At 51.3% G+C, this 19,406-nt stretch overlaps 1 protein-coding gene across 1 annotated transcript in view; it reads left to right on the top strand.

Annotated features, from left to right (window-relative positions):
* Positions 1-19,406, top strand: part of ENPP5 (ectonucleotide pyrophosphatase/phosphodiesterase family member 5) — a 250,896-nt gene that overhangs the window by 124,655 nt on the left and 106,835 nt on the right. Inside the window, exon 3 of the mRNA XM_085610543.1 lies at positions 507-1,378. Coding sequence (XP_085466669.1) covers positions 550-1,378 — 829 coding nt within the window. The 5' untranslated portion in view covers positions 507-549. The remainder of the gene's footprint in view (positions 1-506; positions 1,379-19,406) is intronic.

The following is a 19,406-nucleotide window of genomic DNA, read 5'->3' as shown; positions in this document are numbered from 1 at the left end:
ACTGGCTCCGTGGAAGTTTGCATCCAGTAAAGAAGCTGATAATGTTGAGCAATGTAAAGGAACACAATGATGGAATTGTTTGCAGAGGAAAACTGTGCTCTAGTCGTATGAGGGACTGGGACCAGTGCAGGTTGTTTAGAAGTTTGTGCTGTGCCTTGGTACTGAGCAAAGTGCCTTAAAAGAAGTCTTTCTTCTGTGAACCTTAGTGTTGGTAGCAAGGAGGGTTCATATCATATGGGGCAGGTGGTGACCATCTCAGTGTGCATGAGAGCAGAGCAGTAGTTCCAGTTTCTTGTACTCCTCACAGTTAGGTGCTGCCAGTGTTAACCTTCCACAACCATAAGTGGTCATACCAGATCTTATTAAAAGAGTTCATTAACGTTTATACAGGTAAATAGCTTATTTTTTTATTACACAGTGTGCGTTGGTATTTATATTAGTATTATTAGCAGTGCCCTGCTGTGAATATTCCTTGACTAATCAATTCATTTTCTGTTTCTTTTTAGGCACTGAAAGGATTAATTTGTGACAGATCATTACACCGCAACAATGGCTGCCAGTCTGCATATCCTATTTTTAACAGTCTCCTTACTCCTACTGCCTAACACTCTCAGTCTTCAAGAAAACCAAACCAAGGTTTTAATAGTATCATTTGATGGATTTCGATGGGATTACATCTACAGAGTTCCAACACCCAATTTCAAAAATTTCATCGGGAGTGGAGTGTATGTTAAACAGCTCACCAACATATTTATTTCAAAAACCTATCCCAACCATTATACCTTAGTAACAGGCCTTTTCAGCGAGGATCATGGCATGGTTGCCAATGAAATGTACGATCCAGTCCTGAACAAAACATTCTCTATGACTAAGATGGATATCTACGATCCAGACTTTTGGGAGGAAGCAACTCCAATATGGCTCACCAACCAACATGAAGGACATAAAAGCGGGGCTGCCATGTGGCCTGGAACCGACGTTAAAATACATGGAGACATGCCTTTTCATTACATGAAATATAATGAGTCTGTTCGTTTTGAATATCGAGTTGGGAAGCTTATTGAATGGTTTACAAGTGAACAACCAATTAACTTTGGCCTTCTGTACTGGGAGGAACCTGATGAGGCTGGCCATATTTTGGGCCCAAATAACCCACTCCTGAATGAAGTAATTTCTGATGTTGACAGAAAAGTGGGCTATCTTGTTAACGAGCTAAAGAAAGCCAACTTGTGGGACACAGTAAACGTTATTATCACCAGTGATCATGGAATGACGGAGTGCACTTTAAATAAAACTATAGAACTTGATAAGTACCTGAAAAGGGATCTGTATACAATGGTAGATCATTCTCCTGTTATTGCCATTGCTCCTAAAGAAGGTAAGAATGCTCATGGTAAATCTTAATACAGTACACACAAGATTATGACACAAAGGTTTTGTGATGATTAAAAGTAACAAATGTGATTTGATCTTTGTGTCGCAGTCTGAAGTTACTTGCACACTTATTTAGGTCTTGTGCTCATGATTAGATGGCTTGTTATCTATCTCACGTACCTGCTCAAAATTCAATGGCTTTCCTACCTGCTCTTGTGTCTGTTCCTCCCAGGAGCATTTCGCTCTCGCGGTGTGTTCTGTTGTGATGGTTTGTAACCTTCCACTGCATACTTCACTTTGTATTGAGCACTCCATGGGAGTGAATGGGCTGTCTTGTTTACTTACCTTAATTTTCTTCAGATCAAAGTGCGGTGTGTTCTCCCTATACCGCTTCATGTCTTAACATTATTTGTATTTATTTTTTCCTTTTTTATTATTATTAACCCCTTGCAGCTGCAAAGCTTTGCATACACTTTTTTGTGTTTTTTAGGATTTAATTTACCATTCTAATGGAGCCATCTGCCATGATAGAATGGTAAATTTAAAAAAGCCGCCATTCACTCTGACAAATGTGTGCACATTCATCATGATGCATGTGTGTACATCACTGGCCATTTTGCAATTTTTTTTTTATTTTTTAAATAGAAAAACGATTGCTAGATTGCCAGCCACGTGTGTACATGCAAAACATGAATTTGCATGCCATTTGCAAAAATATTTGGCAAAACCTATAGCGATCCTTTTAAAACTGAGACCTATTGACTTTGTCAGTGCTTGTTTTTAGATCTATAGTCCTATTTTTGGTGTAAACAATCTAAAATCTAAGATGGCCTTGTTTATGAATTGGACAGCGAGATAGTAAAGAGGATATTCCCTATGGGATGCCTCTACTTGATAGGAGAGCCCTTTTATTACTTAATCACTGGTCAGTGATTTGATCAGTTATTGTATTTTGCAGGCTTTCATTGACCTGCCCGTCATACAGGGGCATTTCTGTGTTCTGCGTTAAATATAACATAGCCTTGCAGGTCTTATGTATGACAAGCGTAAGTCCATGATTAATGCTCATACTTTTAGTACTTCTGCCCATCATCACATCCAAACTAAAAAGCAGGTAGGTATACCCCATGGTATATCTAGTCTTCTGTCAAGCTCTCCACTATTCCGAACTGAATAGAACTCATGCCATTTTGTTTTTGTCAGTGCTAACACACTGCATCAAGGGGCATACTTTGAGAAAATCACCTGTTGCCCATGAAGGAGGTAAGTACTACCGTGCAGCTCACTGAAATATTAAGAATGTGCTATTTGTTATTTAACTCTTGAGCTGGGAGGAAGGTTGAACAGTCAAGGTTTACTCTTGGATGGTGGTGTAGGTTTAGAAACCGAGTTACACTTAAAGGCAAAAGATTTGCAGTGAATTGAATTTCTATTTAATGTTATGTTTCTGGAAACTAATGTCGCTTTTATTTAAATATAGGTTCAGTAGTAAAGTAAAAAATAGAACCGTACTCTCCACTGAATTCAGGGATCTAGACTCATTACGTATTTTGGCATCAATTTAAATTTTGTGCAGAGCATTCCTTCATAAACAAATGGCCCAGCACCTGCCAAATCTATGTTTACTTTGTCTCTTTCGGAGGTGGCAGAACTGCAAGGCTTTTGACAGTGGAGCTCAGCTCGTTTCGCCATCGAAAACCTAAGACCCAGTTACTAACCTGCAATAGAGTTGCTGGGCCAATATGTCAGAAGCCACACTATGTTTAGTGCAAGCTGTCCAACCTACATTTTTTCCATGAACATCTGGACCATTGATGCTTTTTCCCCCCAGAATCAAACTTTGCCAATGAATGTTTTTTTCTCTTAATTCCTTCTGCTGATTGTGGAATGATCTCTTAAAATGATTTACAGCCGTCTTCGGTAAAAGACACACAGCCCAGTGAGCTCACTTTGGATTTTTTTTTTTTTTGTTTTTTTTTTTAAAAAACCTTTATTCGTGCATCTTAAAAGAACAAATACGGGCCTACAACCGTCAGGCCGGCCACGATACAGTAAAGCACTGATACCCACATTACAGCCCCCGTGCAGCAACGGTCAGGATTAACAACAGGTTATGAGTCACATACTGGAGATATCTTCGAAACCCGGGGAAGGAGAGGTGAAGGTTAATTTTAAGTTTTTGATAATTTTATTAGAGAAAAAAGTCAATGAAGGATAAGAGCAAAGTAGATTCGAGTCCGCAAGATAGCTTCACCACACGGGCGAGCAGCAACATCAGTAAGAACAACAATGGGAGTAAAATCTCAATCAGTGAGGCGGTGCAGAGATATATCAGGATAGTCACATGAGCAAGTACGCGCCCCTCCAGAGCCGCCCCCACTCGATCCACCCCACACCCGGACCCCGAATCGAAGAAAGTAGAGCACAGAGACATAAAGGAAGAAAGGCCCATAGAACTAATTGAGAACAGAGTATTACCCCCCCACCCTACACCAATGCGGAGGCTACGGCCTACCCCCCCCCCCCAGCATAGTGCCTGTCGCCCAATGAACCCGAAATATAGAGAAGAGAGAAAGTAGGAACAGAGTAAAGAAGGAAAGAAAACAGAAAAGAAGGTGGGGAGGAGCCCACTGGACACCAGAGCGCCCCGAACCATCAGCCAGTTATGGCCCCCACACACTGAGAGCCCTCTACGCCAAAAAACGGCATGCAAAGATACCATGGCACCACAGTTTAAGCAAGGGATACAAGTCGCGACGAGTGCGCGCAAAACATACATACAGTCCCAGGCCCGCCCGTCCATAAACCATAGCGATAGAAGTCAGTCTAGCCCTGGCCCGAACGCGGGCTTGGGATTAAACCAGCTCCTGCGTGAAGGCCCCGTGTCCCGAGCAGACGAAGACAAGATGGCCGCTTGTGAGAGGATGGTGAAGTAGGATCACGAAATGGCCGCCGACCATCGATTGAGGTCCCTCGTTGCACCACATAAAATCCAAACCTGGCAAGTAAGGTACAGGAGTTCCACAAAAAGGCAGCAGTGGGCCACCGCGGACGGTCCCTCGAAGCCGTTAGGTATCGCTCAGCAGGATAGCCTCGCGGACGCGGTGAGGCAGGGAACAATGAAGCAGGCAGCCATGACCAGGGGGACAAAGTATCCGCAGTTGAGGTGGAGAGCGGTGGACCCTGGGCGCCGGGAGCGCTAGATGAAGGCACCAGTGTAGCACAATCATACACCGCCGCTGCGTCCCCGCAAGAGGACGAGAGCACCGGGAGACCCACGCCCTGTGGATGACAAACAGTGCGCTCACGGCCCGCAGCCGACAGTATGGGGTCAAACCTCTCACTCAGCGCCTGCAGGCCAGCGCACATCTGTAGTTGTAAGTCCCGCAGGACAGCCAGAACGGAGCCGCATGTCAGCGGAAGCTGGGTCTCAACATCGGCAACAATCCGGGACGGCACTGTGGAGCTGGTGTCCGGAAGAGGGAGGGCGAAGTGGGCAGCGGGCGAGACCGGAGTATCACCCCCCAGCCGCGAGCAGGCACTCAACGCCATGTTTTGCCGCTATACGGTGCAATGGCCAGGGGGGGGGGGTCGTGGCAAGGGGTCAATTCCCCTCAGGTCTACGCCGCAACAGGAAAGGCCGACAGTCGCTTATCTTCTCGCCGGTCCCCCCCGCCGCTGGCTAGGCAATAGGCAAAGGGGGCAGCAGCCCCCCACAGCTCGGTCCTCAGAGCGGGGCAGGAGACTCACCGCACCGGGGCCCACCCCACAGCTCCAGCCCGTCAGGCACAGGGTGCAGAAGGTGTCCGGCCGTCTCTCCCCGGGCTCATCCGGCAACGATCCATGGTGCGAGGCGAGATCGGGACCGCAAGGCTCAGGTTAGCGCTAGCTGGTCCGGTAACTGCGGAGCTTCCAGGAGGCCGGCAAAGGCCGTAAGGGCGCAGGGTTTCAGTGCCGAGGACAAAAGCACCCAGAACTCGGGCATCCGGGCGGGTTGAGACTCCGGGAAAGCAGCAGCGCGGTCAGCGCGTCTTCGCACACGGTGCACCTCGAGAATCGGCGAGGATGGGCATCAGGATAGTAGTCCGAGGCCACGGACCGACGGAGCCGGGCGCTCAAGCGTCTGCTCCGGTCGCCATCTTGGCTCCTCCCCCTCACTTTGGATTTTTGATGTTAAAACAAGGCAACCAGGAACTTATAATATTAGCCACATTCAGCAGCTGGTAAGGAGCCTTGACCTATCGGGTCTTGGCATTGTCGTTCTATCGCTCTGTCTTTGGTAACCAATCAGTCTACCTCCACAACATTAATATACCTAACACTCTAAATAGATGCTCAACAGAGGTCTTTCAAATCTCAGAAGAGAAGTTATATTCGGCAATCCTGGATTCCGAAAACGTCTGAAAACATTGAGATCCTGGCTAATGTGGATGAACCAATGCAAATTGAAGAAGCTCAAAAGACTCTCAGTGCACAAGATAAAGGCAAAACAAGAAAGGCGGGACTCAGCCTTTACTGCAAAAAGATAGGCCATTTTGTTGTGTGTGTTGCTAGGTGTCAAGTAATGGATTAGCAAAACCAAAGGGGATGATGGACGGAGTGTTGAACAATGCAAGCACTCACCCCCAGTCAACTGATCTGGGTTTACTCCATCATCATTCTTTAGCTTACTCCGCCACCCCAGTTCAGACATGGCCATATGCAAATCAGTCTGACCCTGTGCCTCATGGGAACAGTCCAGCCCGAACTGCCAAGCCATGTCTTCCCTGGACCGGAAACAAGCATCCTGGGACCGGTTCCTGGCTAATCAGCCGTCATCAGCCAGGCTAGCTTGAATCCAGTGGCAAAGTGAGCAAGGTACCCACGTCTGGGCATACCCTGCAAAATTAGGGCAAACAAAGCAAAACCAAAGGGGTTGATGGACGTAGTGTTGAACAATGCAAGCACTCACCCCCAGTCAACTGATCTGGGTTTAATCCATCATCATTCTTTAGCTTACCCTGCCACCACAGTTCAGACATGGCCATATGCAAATCAGTCTGACCATGTGCCTCATGGGAACAGTCCAGCCCGAACTGCCAAGCCATGTCTTCCCTGGACCGGAAACAAGCATCCTGGGACCGGTTTCTGGCTAATCAGCCGTCATCAGCCAGACTAGCTTGAATCCAGTGGCAAAGTGAGCAAGGGACCCACGTCTGGGCATACCCTGCCAAGTAGGGCAAACTAAGCAAAACCGAAGGGGATGATGGACGGAGTCTTGAACAATGCAAGCACTCACCCCCAGTCAACTGATCTGGGTTTACTCCATCATCATTCTTTAGCTTACTCCGCCACCCCAGTTCAGACATGGCCATATGCAAATCAGTCTGACCCTGTGCCTCATGGGAACAGTCCAGCCCGAACTGCCAAGCCATGTCTTCCCTGGACCGGAAACAAGCATCCTGGGACCGGTTCCTGGCTAATCAGCCGTCATCAGCCAGGCTAGCTTGAATCCAGTGGCAAAGTGAGCAAGGTACCCACGTCTGGGCATACCCTGCAAAATTAGGGCAAACAAAGCAAAACCAAAGGGGTTGATGGACGTAGTGTTGAACAATGCAAGCACTCGCCCCCAGTCAACTGATCTGGGTTTAATCCATCATCATTCTTTAGCTTACCCTGCCACCACAGTTCAGACATGGCCATATGCAAATCAGTCTGACCATGTGCCTCATGGGAACAGTCCAGCCCGAACTGCCAAGCCATGTCTTCCCTGGACCGGAAACAAGCATCCTGGGACCGGTTTCTGGCTAATCAGCCGTCATCAGCCAGACTAGCTTGAATCCAGTGGCAAAGTGAGCAAGGGACCCACGTCTGGGCATACCCTGCCAAGTAGGGCAAACTAAGCAAAACCGAAGGGGATGATGGACGGAGTCTTGAACAATGCAAGCACTCACCCCCAGTCAACTGATCTGGGTTTAATCCATCATCATTCTTTAGCTTACTCCGCCACCCCAGTTCAGACATTGCCATATGCAAATCAGTCTGACCCTGTGCCTCATGGGAACAGTCCAGCCCGAACTGCCAAGCCATGTCTTCCCTGGACCGGAAACAAGCATCCTGGGACCGGTTTCTGGCTAATCAGCCATAATCAGCCAGGCTAGCTTGAATCCAGTGGCAAAGTGAGCAAGGGACGTCTGGGCATACCCTGCAAGTAATGGATTAGTAATGGGCAAGGGCTAAACAAAAGAATAACTTCCGGACGGCCGCTTCGGCAGTTGGATCGGGCTGCGCGGACCAGTGCCGGATAGTAGTGTTGTCCTGAGCTCCTTATGAGGTCCTGTCGGAGGGCACGGTGCCAGCGCCTTCCCAAGGGAGGGGGGGTTGATACGGTCTGCCGGACTCAACATGACGAGGGATAAAACCAGTGGAGGACCCTCCAAACAAAGTACGTTGGACAAATTTGCTGGTCCGGGTGGCTCCGCCGGGGCGGTGGGCGGGGCCCAGGTTGCTGTACCGGACAATGCTGCCCTCCTGGCAGCTATCACCCAGTCCAGAGACGCCCTGGATGCCAAAATAGGGGCAGTGGGCTCCGATGTTATGTTGCTGCGCCAGGACCTGCGTAATGCAGTGGCACGTATCACTGAGTCTGAAACTCGGATTTTGGGGGTAGAGGATGTGGTGTCTACCCTGCAGCAACGAGTGGCGTCTCTGGAAACTACCCAGCGGGGTCTGGCAGCTAGGGTGGAGGATGCGGAAGGTAGGGCCTGGCGTAATAACCTCCGCTTTGTTGGTTTTCCGGAAGGCTGCGAGTCTGGAAATATGGAGAGGTTTCTTACCCAGTGGCTATAGAGCTGGCTACCAATAGACTCCCTCTCCAAATGCTTTGTGGTGGAATGGGCGCATAGAGCCCTGATGCCGAAGCCTCCCCCCGGGGCTCGACCGAGGCCAGTGATTGCAAGACTACTTAACTATAATGATAGGGATGTGATCCGTAAGCAAGCCAGGGCCCACGAACCTTTGCAGTTTAACAATACCCGTATCCTTATATTTCCGGACTATACCAAACAGACTCCGCAATTGCGGCAATCATTTCTTGCGGCTAAGGCCCGCCTGCGGGAGCTCAAGCTTCCTTACGCGCTGCTCTACCTGGCCCGGCTGCGGGTGGTCTACCGCTCCCGCACATACTTCTTTGACTCTCCGGAGGAGGTCTTCCTATAGACAGATGAGACGGTGCGGCTGCGCCCTCATTCCCCGCCAGGGAAGGAATCTGACTCATCCTCGAGCGGGGTGACCCGGGGCGGGCCTGGTGGCCGGGTGAGGGAGTCTCGCCGCTCCAGGTCCAGGAGGCGATCCAGGTCCGGTGGTGCACCGTCGAGCGGGGGGTCAGCGTTGGATCAGACAGCACCAGCTGACTGACTTATCTTTGTATAAGCGCATTCATGAATATTGGACATTCGTATGGCGGCCAAGGGGGCGCTATGAGGGCTGACATCTCTGTTGGTTATACCAGGAGGGGATGGTGACTAGGGGATGATGGGCTGTGGTTTGGGGATCCATTGGCGGGTGTGGGGTGGTGCTCCCCGTTGGGGTCTACCGACACTGCCTGCTGCGACAGGTACTTCACTGTTCTGGAAGTACGGGTTGGGGGTAGGGGGTAGGGGGGGTTGTGTTGGGAGGAGTTGTTGTCTTTTTATCGCACTGTCCAATTGTGGGTCGGAGTTGCGCTGTGTGACGTGTCCTGAGCCACTGGGGGCTCCTCCTGTTCTGATGCGTTGGCATGGCTGTCCCTACGGGTAGATCGCTGGATTCCTTGGGGTCCTTGCGCATAATGAGCTGGAATGTCAGAGGGGCGCTGGATAAGATCAAGCGTGGCGCTATCCTTAAGCAGGCTAAACGCGCCGGTGCTGACATTCTGATGCTACAGGAGACACATCTTATGGGGACGAAAGCACTGAGCTTTCAGCGATTTGGATATATTCAGGTGTTCCATGCAGGCTTTGCGCGAGGCTCAAGGGGAGTAGCAGTCATGATTCATAGACGAGTTCCTTACACCCATGTTAGAGCGTGGAGCGATACGCAGGGCAGATACCTCTTCCTCCAGGGTACACTGTGGGGTGAATCTGTGATTCTTGGGAGCGTGTATGCCCCACCGCCGCTGTCCTGGGGGTTTGTTGAGAAGCTTGTGTGGACCGATATCCCAAAGGGCCTGGAAGTGGTTGGTGGGGATTGGAACGATGTGCTGGATCTTGCTCTGGACAGGCGGAGGCCCGACGGGGCCCCAATGGGGGGTAATTCCACCAAGCTTCATTCCCTTGTGATAGGCCAGGAGTGGGATGACCCTTGGCGTCGGCTGCATGGCGCGGTTCCGGGGTTCATGTATCTCTCGGCGGTCCACGACTCCCTCTCACGTATTGATTATATCTCTGTGTCTCGGGGTGATGCTGGCAGGGTGGTTGAGGCTGATATTCTCCCCCGGGGGTAATCTGATCACTCGCCGGTGGCCGTTACGCTGCGTGCTGGCTCTGTGCGCGGACCATTCCGGTGGCGTCTTTCCGTGTGGAACCTCCAGCAGGCGGAAGATAGGGAACACATGGGAGATGCCATAGATCATTATCTGCTGCAAAATGTGGGGATGGTGTCGGCAGCGGCGTCTCTGTGGGAGGCGATGAAGCCCACACTTCATGGGGTTGATATCTCCTACTGCGTGGTGGCACGCAGGGCCCGCAGGGAATCTCTTGTGCGGGCAGAGACGAAGATCTTGGCTCTAGAAACGCGCAGTGGAGATTGGGGGGGGGGGGGAGGCGGCAGGTCCGCCGCCAACTGTTGCTAGCGCAGCAAGATCTCTCTTCCCTTTTGCTGGACGAGGCCCGCCAGGCGTGGTTGGCAACCCGCAGCAGGATATATCAGTGGGGGGACAAATCGAGCAAACTTCTGCATGAATTGTGCCAAGGGGCGACAGGCTCTCTTGTTCTCCCGGGGGTGGTCGGACCTGATGGGAGTGCCGATCTCAGAAAGCTTTGCGGCCTATTACGCGGACCTCTATGCTCCCCGTGAATGTTTGCCGGCAGAGGTCATTGCCCGATTTTTAGATGATCTCCCGCCCAGAACTCTGACTGACGAAGTAAGTACGGATCTTGATAGCCCATTATCGGTGGATTAACTGAATTCTGCTCTTCAGGAGCTGCAGCCTGGTAAGGCGCCGGGTCCCAATGGATTCCCGAACGAATTTTTTAAATGATACTCCCAGCAGCTCGGTCCTCATTACTGTAGGGTGGTGGAGGAGGCTAGGGAGGTTGGTCGTTTGCCTAGAGATTGGCGGCATGCTGAGGTCGTGGTATTTCACAAACCCGCCCGGCCTCCTGAACACCATGCATCTTATCGTCCTATCTCCCTTCTAAACATAAAGGCTAAGGTATTGGCCAAGGCGCTGGCCAATCGTCTCCGTCCTCACATCTCGTCAATTGTGCATCCGGACCAGGCCGGGTTTATGCCCCAGCGGGCGACCCGGGGGTGTTCTATGTTGGGTTGTTTAGAGGGGTTGCATTTTTTATGCATGTCCCTTATGTAATTTTCTTTTGGTATTTTATGCCGAAAATGTCAAAGCCAAGATATTGTTCGTTGATGCTACGGAAGCCTCTGGGTCGCAGAGCTCCGCTAACTGTGTATTTGACAAATAAAATTTGTTTACAAAAAAAAAAAAAAAAGAACTGAAATGTCCCTGATTGATAGATTCCGCTATTTCTTATTTCATTTTTTTATTTAAAAATGTCCTGGTGAACACGTCAAGAGGCCCAATTTCAGGTTTTGCCTTAGACTCAGTGGCCTCGATGTGCTTTATGGGTAATAAATTCCAATAGGAGTTTTAATTCCAATAAGAGTACAGATTCCAATAACCGAGAAATCGACCCATGTTGAAATTCAGGAAATTTGACCCATCAGCATTAACCTCCAGAGCAGTTTGCGAAGTGGTATTACCGTTGCCGATGGACACACTGACTGTTCATGTGGAACAAATGCAGTTTGATCTTTTGATGCACCAGCATTTCCCAAAGTCCAGTGAACAGCATTGCTGAGACAATGCAAACCTCATATTAACTGGGAAGCCAAGACTCGTGCGCTGTTCTGTACATATTGTGCAGACCGTTATTTCCAGCGTTCATCCGAAGACAAAACTCTGTAATTCTCCTGTTTTACTCTAAAGGAACCATCTCCACACACCCCAAAGGAAACAGTCAACAAGCGTCATCCAATACGAGTGGAAATTTTGGGATGTCTTCAGTAAGAAAAAGGCTCCCCATTGGGAGTATGATTGTATGATCGACTTAGTACCAGGGAAGCCTATTACACACAGAAAAATATATCTGTTGACGGTGAAGGAAGATGAGCTTTTGTGGTAATACTTGAAAGAGAGCTTGAAGAAGGGTTTTAGCTAGCATTCTATCTCCCCAACTAGAACTCCTGTATTCGTTGTGACCCAGGCAAATTAGGAATATCGACCATGTGTTGATTATCGAAACTGAAAGCTAATAACACCCTGTTGGACCTACGTCCTAGGGGTAGCTTGGCTCAGGTCAACAGGCTTACATCTCCACTTGGCCTCCCATGCTTGCATCCTACCCAGCTCACCATCTAGCGCAGCACCACTCCAAAAAGGACACTACACCGGTTAAATGAAAGGTTTACCAAAAGTCTTTATCACTTCTTTGTCAACTTGGTTACCCAATTTCAACTTTAGAATGAAATATTCCAGTACATCACAGGATGAATGTCCCCCTTCATTTCAGGATTACATGGCATTATACTCAGGATAACTTTTCCTCACATTTCAAGATAACATTTAATTCCCTTTCGGGTGGAACATTTCACTGTAAACCCTTTCATTACGTTTCAACATAAATCATTTCCTTACGTTTCAAGATAAACCATTTCATTACTTTTCAACATAAATCATTTCCTTACGTTTCAAGATAAATCATTTCATTACGTTTCAACATAAATCCTTTCAAGATAACTCTAGCACAGCAGATTTGTAGACCCTCTAGATAATCCCATCCGGCGCCGTGACTCTGGAGGGATGGTTAACCTCCTCACAGACGGCGCTCTGAAGAGCACTCCCCCATTACGCACTTTAGATTGTCCCCTGGTACGGAGGGGGGTTCTCCTGACAGCTGGGCTCAATAAACTGCTGGCAGTCAAATCGTCACCTTTGGACAAGCTACTTTTAGGGCACTTTAGTACCGCGCTAAACCATCCCTGTTTGGCAGTACACCTAGGCTCTCTCGCTAGTACAAGCTCGCCCTGTTATCCAATGCTCTCAGCCACACGCTTGGTTGTGCCGAGGTGCCGTTAATTACAGCTGGCCCCTGGCTTCCCCACAGAACAACAACACGTTCAAAGGGGTCCCCCTCAGGCCTTTCAACACTCTCTTCAGTACCGAGTCCTCTCCCCTTCCCCTCAGGATATGGGCCCAGCTTACTGTCACACTTGTGGTCCTCCGCTTGGATGGTTCACCGCTGACGGGAGGTACATTCCCTCCCTTCGTGGGACGGAGCTTGCTGTTCTCTCCTTTCGTGGGACGGAGCTTGCTGATTGACAAGGCAAAAAGAATCCCCTCTTAGAGAAAAAAGGGGGGGGGGGAGGTCTGCGCACACCCTCCAGCCTTCACCTACAAGGGATTCCTAAATTGCTCTCTCCCCTCACTGACGACGGCCCCTCTCCTCCCTCACTGCTGGGAGGCGCTTCCACCGATGACAGGAACAGTGCGTCTTGCGGGGGCGCGGCCTCTGCTCCCGTCCGGCAACAGCGGGCGGCGCTAGGCCCCTCGCACGTGATGAGGGCAGCGGCCTCACAGCCTCCCCTCCCCGCACTTCCTGAATGTTGGTCTCCTCAAGCCGCTGGACGCGTCGCTCATTCGCCTGACACACCCGGGCCAATCCCTCACCCCAGGCCTTCCGGCGACAGCGACTCCTGCCCAAGGATCCCAGGTAACCCCTTGAACTCGGGAGAGGGGTGGCGACCCAGGTTTGCAGACGGGGGTGAATTGACGGGTGCCGGTTCTCTTCACCGGAACGGTGGCGGAGGTCAGCTAGACTCTAGGAACTAGAGCACGTCCACCTCTCCTCACTGTCAGAGAGAGTGGTAACCCCCAGGCCAGTCCGGGAATCCCAGTCAACAACGGAGCTGTTTGACGATTGCCCCCAGCAATGGTCCTCACCAAGAACCAAGAAGTCAGGGATCCACTCCCCCTAGAGACCTCTAGAAACGAGTGTCTCAAGTCACTGGCGGCACACAGGGACCGGTCAAAAGGTTGGGGGTGATGTCACTGGCGGGGAGAACTGTGCAGACCCTGAGACCTGTCAATCCCTGCCCAATGCAGCCACCTCCCCACTCAGGTGCCTTACTCCTGGCTACCGGCCACTCAGCTCTCTTCTAAAATGGCCGCTCACCTGTCACCTCTATTTATCACCTTGGGCCTGACCTGCCAGAAGGGCCCAGAAAGTTCCGGAAACCCCCATGGCAGTCATGGTCCAGGTGCTGAGGTGACAGTTGGTGCCACCATTTTAGAATCTCACCTCCCTTCCCTAGTTTTCCTCAGAGGAGCACCTTGCGCCTTTCCCTCAGGTAGTGAGGGTGAAGCGCCCAGAACCTCTACATTAGCACCTAAAAAGTTTGATAGACAGAAAAAATGAGAAGGGGACAAGGGACAAAAATAATAAAAATTAGGAGGGAACTGCCAAAGGGCTGACAGGTCTAACACGCGTCCCCCCCAGCTGAAAGTGGGGAGAGCTACCCAACCCCTTGGGAGTCCTCTTCACTAAGGCGGAAATACCTGGAGAGACCGTCAGCATTGGCGTGGTCCACTCCTGGGCGATGTTCCACCCGAAAGTCCATCCCCTGTAGGGAAATGGACCACCTCAACAGCTTGGGATTCTCGCCCCTCATTTGCATCAGCCACCTGAGGGGGCCGGTGGTCGGTCTGAACCAGGAAGTGCGAGCCAAACAGGTATGGCCGCAGCTTCTTCAGAGCCCACACCACCGCGAAAGCCTCCCTCTCAATTGCACTCCACCTCTGTTCCCGGGGGAGTAGTCTCCTAGAAAGGAAAACCACCGGTTGGTCTAGACCCTCATCATTGAGCTGCGACAGCACTGCCCCAATACCGTGTTCCGACGCGTCCGTCTGGACAATGAACTCCTTGGCAAAGTCAGGGGCCCTGAGAACAGGTGCCGCACACATGGCCTTTTTCAAGATGTCAAAAGCTTGTTGACATCCCTCGATCCAGATCACCCGTCGAGGGTGCTTTTTGGAAGTGAGCTCGGTCAAGGGGGCTACGATGGTACTGTATCCCTTGACAAAGCGTCGGTAGTAACCAGTGAGGCCCAAGAAGGCCTGAACCTCTGTCTGTGTCTTGGGGGGTTCCCAGGCCATGATGGTTTCGATCTTGGCCTGAAGGGGTTGCACCTTGCCCCGACCCACCAAGTGACCGAGGTACACTACCGACCCCTGCCCGATCTGGCACTTACTGGCCTTGATCGTCAGACCTGCCTGCTGCAAAGCCTGAAGAACGGCCTGAAGGTGACTCAGATGGTCCTCCCAGCTGCGGCTAAAGACAGCAATGTCATCCAGGTACGCAACTGAAAAGGCTTCCATTCCAGAGAGGACCTGGTTCACCAATCGCTGGAACGTAGCAGGGGCGTTCTTGAGCCCAAAGGGCATCACACAGAACTGGTAGTGACCCTCGGGTGTGGAGAAGGCTGACCTTTCCTTCGCTCCATCCGTCAAGGAGATCTGCCAGTACCCAGATGTAAGGTCAAAGGTACTGAGATATTGGGCAGCTCCCAACCGGTCAATGAGCTCGTCCGCCCTCGGGATTGGATGAGCGTCTGTCTTTGTCACAGAATTCAGTCCCCTATAATCCACACAGAACCGGAGTTCTGGGGTAGTGCCCGGTGGGGCAGCTTTGGGTACCGGTACCACCGGACTGGACCAGGGACTACTCGAAGGCTCAATCACTCCTAGCTCTAGCATCTTGGTAACTTCCTCATGGATGCTAGCCTTCACCTTATCCGACAGTCGGTAGGACTTGGACTTCACAGGTGGGCTGTCCCCTGTGTCCACGTCATGGGTACACAGATGAGTCCTTCCCGGGATAAGGGAGAACAAGGAAGCAAACTGCTCCAGTACCTGGCGACAGTCCTTCCGTTGTTCAGGAGTTAGTGACGGTGAAAGGATTACTCCCTCCACCGATCCATCCTTCTCTTGGGACGCAAACAGATCAGGAAGAGGTTCACTTTCCTCTTCCTCTGACCCATCAGTCACCATCATTAACGTGACCTCGGGTCTCTCTTGGTGAGGCTTGAGGCGATTGACATGGAGCACCCGATGGGGCTGCCTGGGGGTCTTAAGATCTACCACGTAGGTAACCTTGCCCTTCTTCTCAACCACCTCAAAGGGACCTGACCAGCGATCCTGGAGGGCGCTAAGCTCTCCAGGTTCCATCACCCACACCTTCTGGCCAGGCTCCAGCTCCACCGGGTGAGCGTTTCGGTCATACCATTCCTTCATGACCGTTTGGCTGGCTTCTAGGTTTTCAGAAGCTTGCTTCCACAACCTAGCCATTTGGCTACGAAAAGCCAGCATGTAGCTCACCACATCCAGGGGAAGTTTTCTGGGAGTCTTTTCCCATCCATCCTTCACCAGGCTGAGGGGTCCACGCACAGGGTGCCCGTACAACAACTCGAAGGGGCTGAAGCCCACTCCCTTCTGTGGTACCTCCCTGTACGAGAACAGCAAACAAGGTAAGAGGACGTCCCATTTCCTCCGCAGGCTCTCGGGCAGACTCCGGATCATACCCTTTAAGGTTTTGTTAAACCTTTCCACCAGACCATTAGTCTGGGGGTGATAAGGGGTGGAGAACCGGTAAGTAACTCCACACTCCTTCCACATAGCCCGCATGTATGCCGACATGAAGTTGGTACCTCTGTCCGACACCACTTCCTTGGGAAATCCCATCCGGGTAAAAATTCCCATAAGGGCCCGTGCCACCGCAGGTGCAGTAATGGTCCTCAGAGGGATAGCCTCTGGGTACCGTGTGGCATGATCCACCAGAACCAGGATAAACCTGTGACCGGCCGACGTTGGTGGATCCAATGGCCCGACAATGTCGATGCCCACCCTTTCAAAGGGGGTACCAACGACAGGCAGTGGTTCCAGGGGAGCCTTCAGCTTCACCCCTGTTTTCCCACTAGCTTGGCAGGTTACACACGTCCTACAAAAAGTATCGGACGTAATCCTCATCTGAGGCCAGTAAAAATGAGGGACAAGTCGAGCAAAGGTCTTGTCTTGTCCCAAGTGTCCTGCCAAGGGTATTTCATGAGCCAGTCCTAATAGGAAGGCTCGTAACACTGGGGAACTACCAAGGCCCGGGATGAACCATGCACCGGAGCCTTGGGTTCGCTATACAGGAGTCCATCTTCCCAGTATATGTGGAAGTTCCCCGAATCGTTACCCGCTGCCTGGGCTTCGGCCTGCCGCCGTAAACCCTCAAGGGTAGGGCACTCCTTCTGGGCCCGACAAAACTCTTCCCTAGTAGGTCCTCCCTCCACCTGCCAGTCTGCAGGGGTAGGCAAGCCCTCCAGGGACGTTACATCCCCCTCCGTAGACTCCGGGACCACCTTAGTTGCCCCATCCACCTTTGGAGGGTCAGATGCCGGGGCAGGCTTTCCCCGTCCCCGTCTACCCTTTCCGGCAGCTGGTTGGGCCTTTGTCCCAGGCTCCAACCTCTGTGAATCCCCTCTTCGGATGGTCACGGACCGAGTGTGGGCACACGTCCACTCAGGGGTCCCCAACATTTCCATGTGGGCCCTGAACTCAACCTCCTTCCATGCCGAGTGTTCAAGGTCGTTTCCCAACAGGCAGTCGACCGGCATGGCAGGGCTGATCGCAACTCGTAGAGGACCCGCCACCCCTCCCCACTCAAAGGGAACCTGGGCCACCGGATAGTGACCCTCTCGGTTGTCAGCCATCACAACCGGGTGGACTACATTGGGGACCACCTGCTCTGGGGACACCAGCTGACTCCTTACCATAGTCATGCTGGCTCCTGTGTCCCTCAGAGCCTCCACCCTCTGGGCATTGATGGTGACCCATTGCCTGTACTTAGTAGTATTCGAGGGCATCTGGGTCTTAGGAACCATCTCACAATCCCCTAAGGACACTAAGGTTAGCCCTGCCCACTCACCTCCCTTATCTAGGGGCAACTCCTCCCCGAGCACTACACTCGCCACCCCAGGGGTCTTTCCTCCAATGGGAGGGTGTGGTCTCTTGGGACACTTGGCATCCCCCTTATAGTGCCCAACCTCACCACACTCGTAACATCGGACAACCCTAGGCTGCTGACCACGGTCAGGATAAGGGGGTTTGTGGGGACCAACCTTAGGAGGGAATCCTACCCCCTTCCCTGGTGAACTCTTTTGGGGACCTTTAGAGAACTCCCTCTTTTTGTCTCCCCCCTCTTTCTTCTGGGGGGCGCCGTGACCAGTCCCTTGGAAATTCCCTCCAGTCCCTTTTGAGGATACCCGGGTACTCGCCCAGATATCCGCCTCCTCTGCCAGCTTCCTGGGATTAGTGAGCTTGCTGTCTACTAGGTGCTGACGCAGCTCTTGAAAACTTTTCTCGAGGAGATGCTCCTTTAAGATTAAATTGTACAGTCCCTCATAGTCCTTGACTTCACTACCCTGCACCCAGCCCTCTAAGGCCTTCCTGGCATAGTCCAAGAAGTCCACCCAATTCTGAGTGGACAACTTCTGACTGCCCCGAAACCTCTGCCTGAATTTTTCAGGGGTCAGCCCAAATTTCCTTACTAGGGCTATCTTCATGACGGGGTACCTGGTCTGGTCTGGCTGTTCTAGCGCCAACAAGGCATCCCTCCCCACCGGAGGCATATATCTATACAGGCCAACCCCCACTGGGCTTCGGGGACCCCATGGGCTCTTAGAGAAACCTCATAGGCAGCCAGCCATTTTACAATGTCATCCCCTATACCATAGCTAGCAACCACATCCTTGGGGCAGGTAGGGCCTGGACTCTCTCGGGACTTCTCTCGGTATGCTGCCACCATTAGGACTGCTGGGGGTTCCAAGTTGAAGGGCTTTGAGCTCTAACTCTTTTAAGTGAAGCTCATGGAGGAACCTCCTCTCCTCCCTCTCCTTTTCCAACCGGGCTAGATCCATTCTAAGCTGTCTCTCTTCCCTCCGATCAACTAGGTCAGCAGAGGACAGGCTCCCCCCTGAGGCGCTACTTCCCACTCTTGATGGGGCCCTGGACCCAACGTCCATATTACCGCTCCCAGGGGGAAGAAGGACTTCCGGTTCTTCTAGGAGATCTAGTCCTGGTTCTTCCTCCCGTTTCCCGCTAGGGTGGGCCATAACCCAGGCTCTTAAGCTTGCCTGGAGCTCTGTCTTCTTTGCCCCCTGCTTAAAGAATACCCCCCGTTCCTGGCAGAACTCCTTCAATTGGGCCACTGTATACTCCTCCAGCCTACCCAATTCGAATTCCATCCTGCCAGATGGGACCCCAACACAGTTAACCAGAACTTTACTCAAGAAAGGGGATATACACAGGACAATTTCAAAAATCCTCCAATTAGAAAACAATCTGGAGAAAACTCCAGTCAAAACAATCCAGTGTAGGTGGTGATGCACGCTAAACTGCCACTAAGCGGATGCAAGCACTGAATAAGGAATCCCACCGCTGAGCACCAATCTGTTGGACCTACGTCCTAGGGGTAGCTTGGCTCAGGTCAACAGGCTTACATCTCCACTTGGCCTCCCATGCTTGCATCCTACCCAGCTCACCATCTAGCGCAGCACCACTCCAAAAAGGACACTACACCGGTTAAATGAAAGGTTTACCAAAAGTCTTTATCACTTCTTTGTCAACTTGGTTACCCAATTTCAACTTTAGAATGAAATATTCCAGTACATCACAGGATGAATGTCCCCCTTCATTTCAGGATTACATGGCATTATACTCAGGATAACTTTTCCTCACATTT

Source organism: Triturus cristatus, chromosome 6 (genome assembly GCF_964204655.1).
Source record: "Triturus cristatus chromosome 6, aTriCri1.1, whole genome shotgun sequence".
Taxonomy (NCBI): domain Eukaryota; kingdom Metazoa; phylum Chordata; class Amphibia; order Caudata; family Salamandridae; genus Triturus; species Triturus cristatus.
Note: the sequence above shows the minus strand (reverse complement) of the source record. Positions and strands in the feature narration are given on the sequence as shown.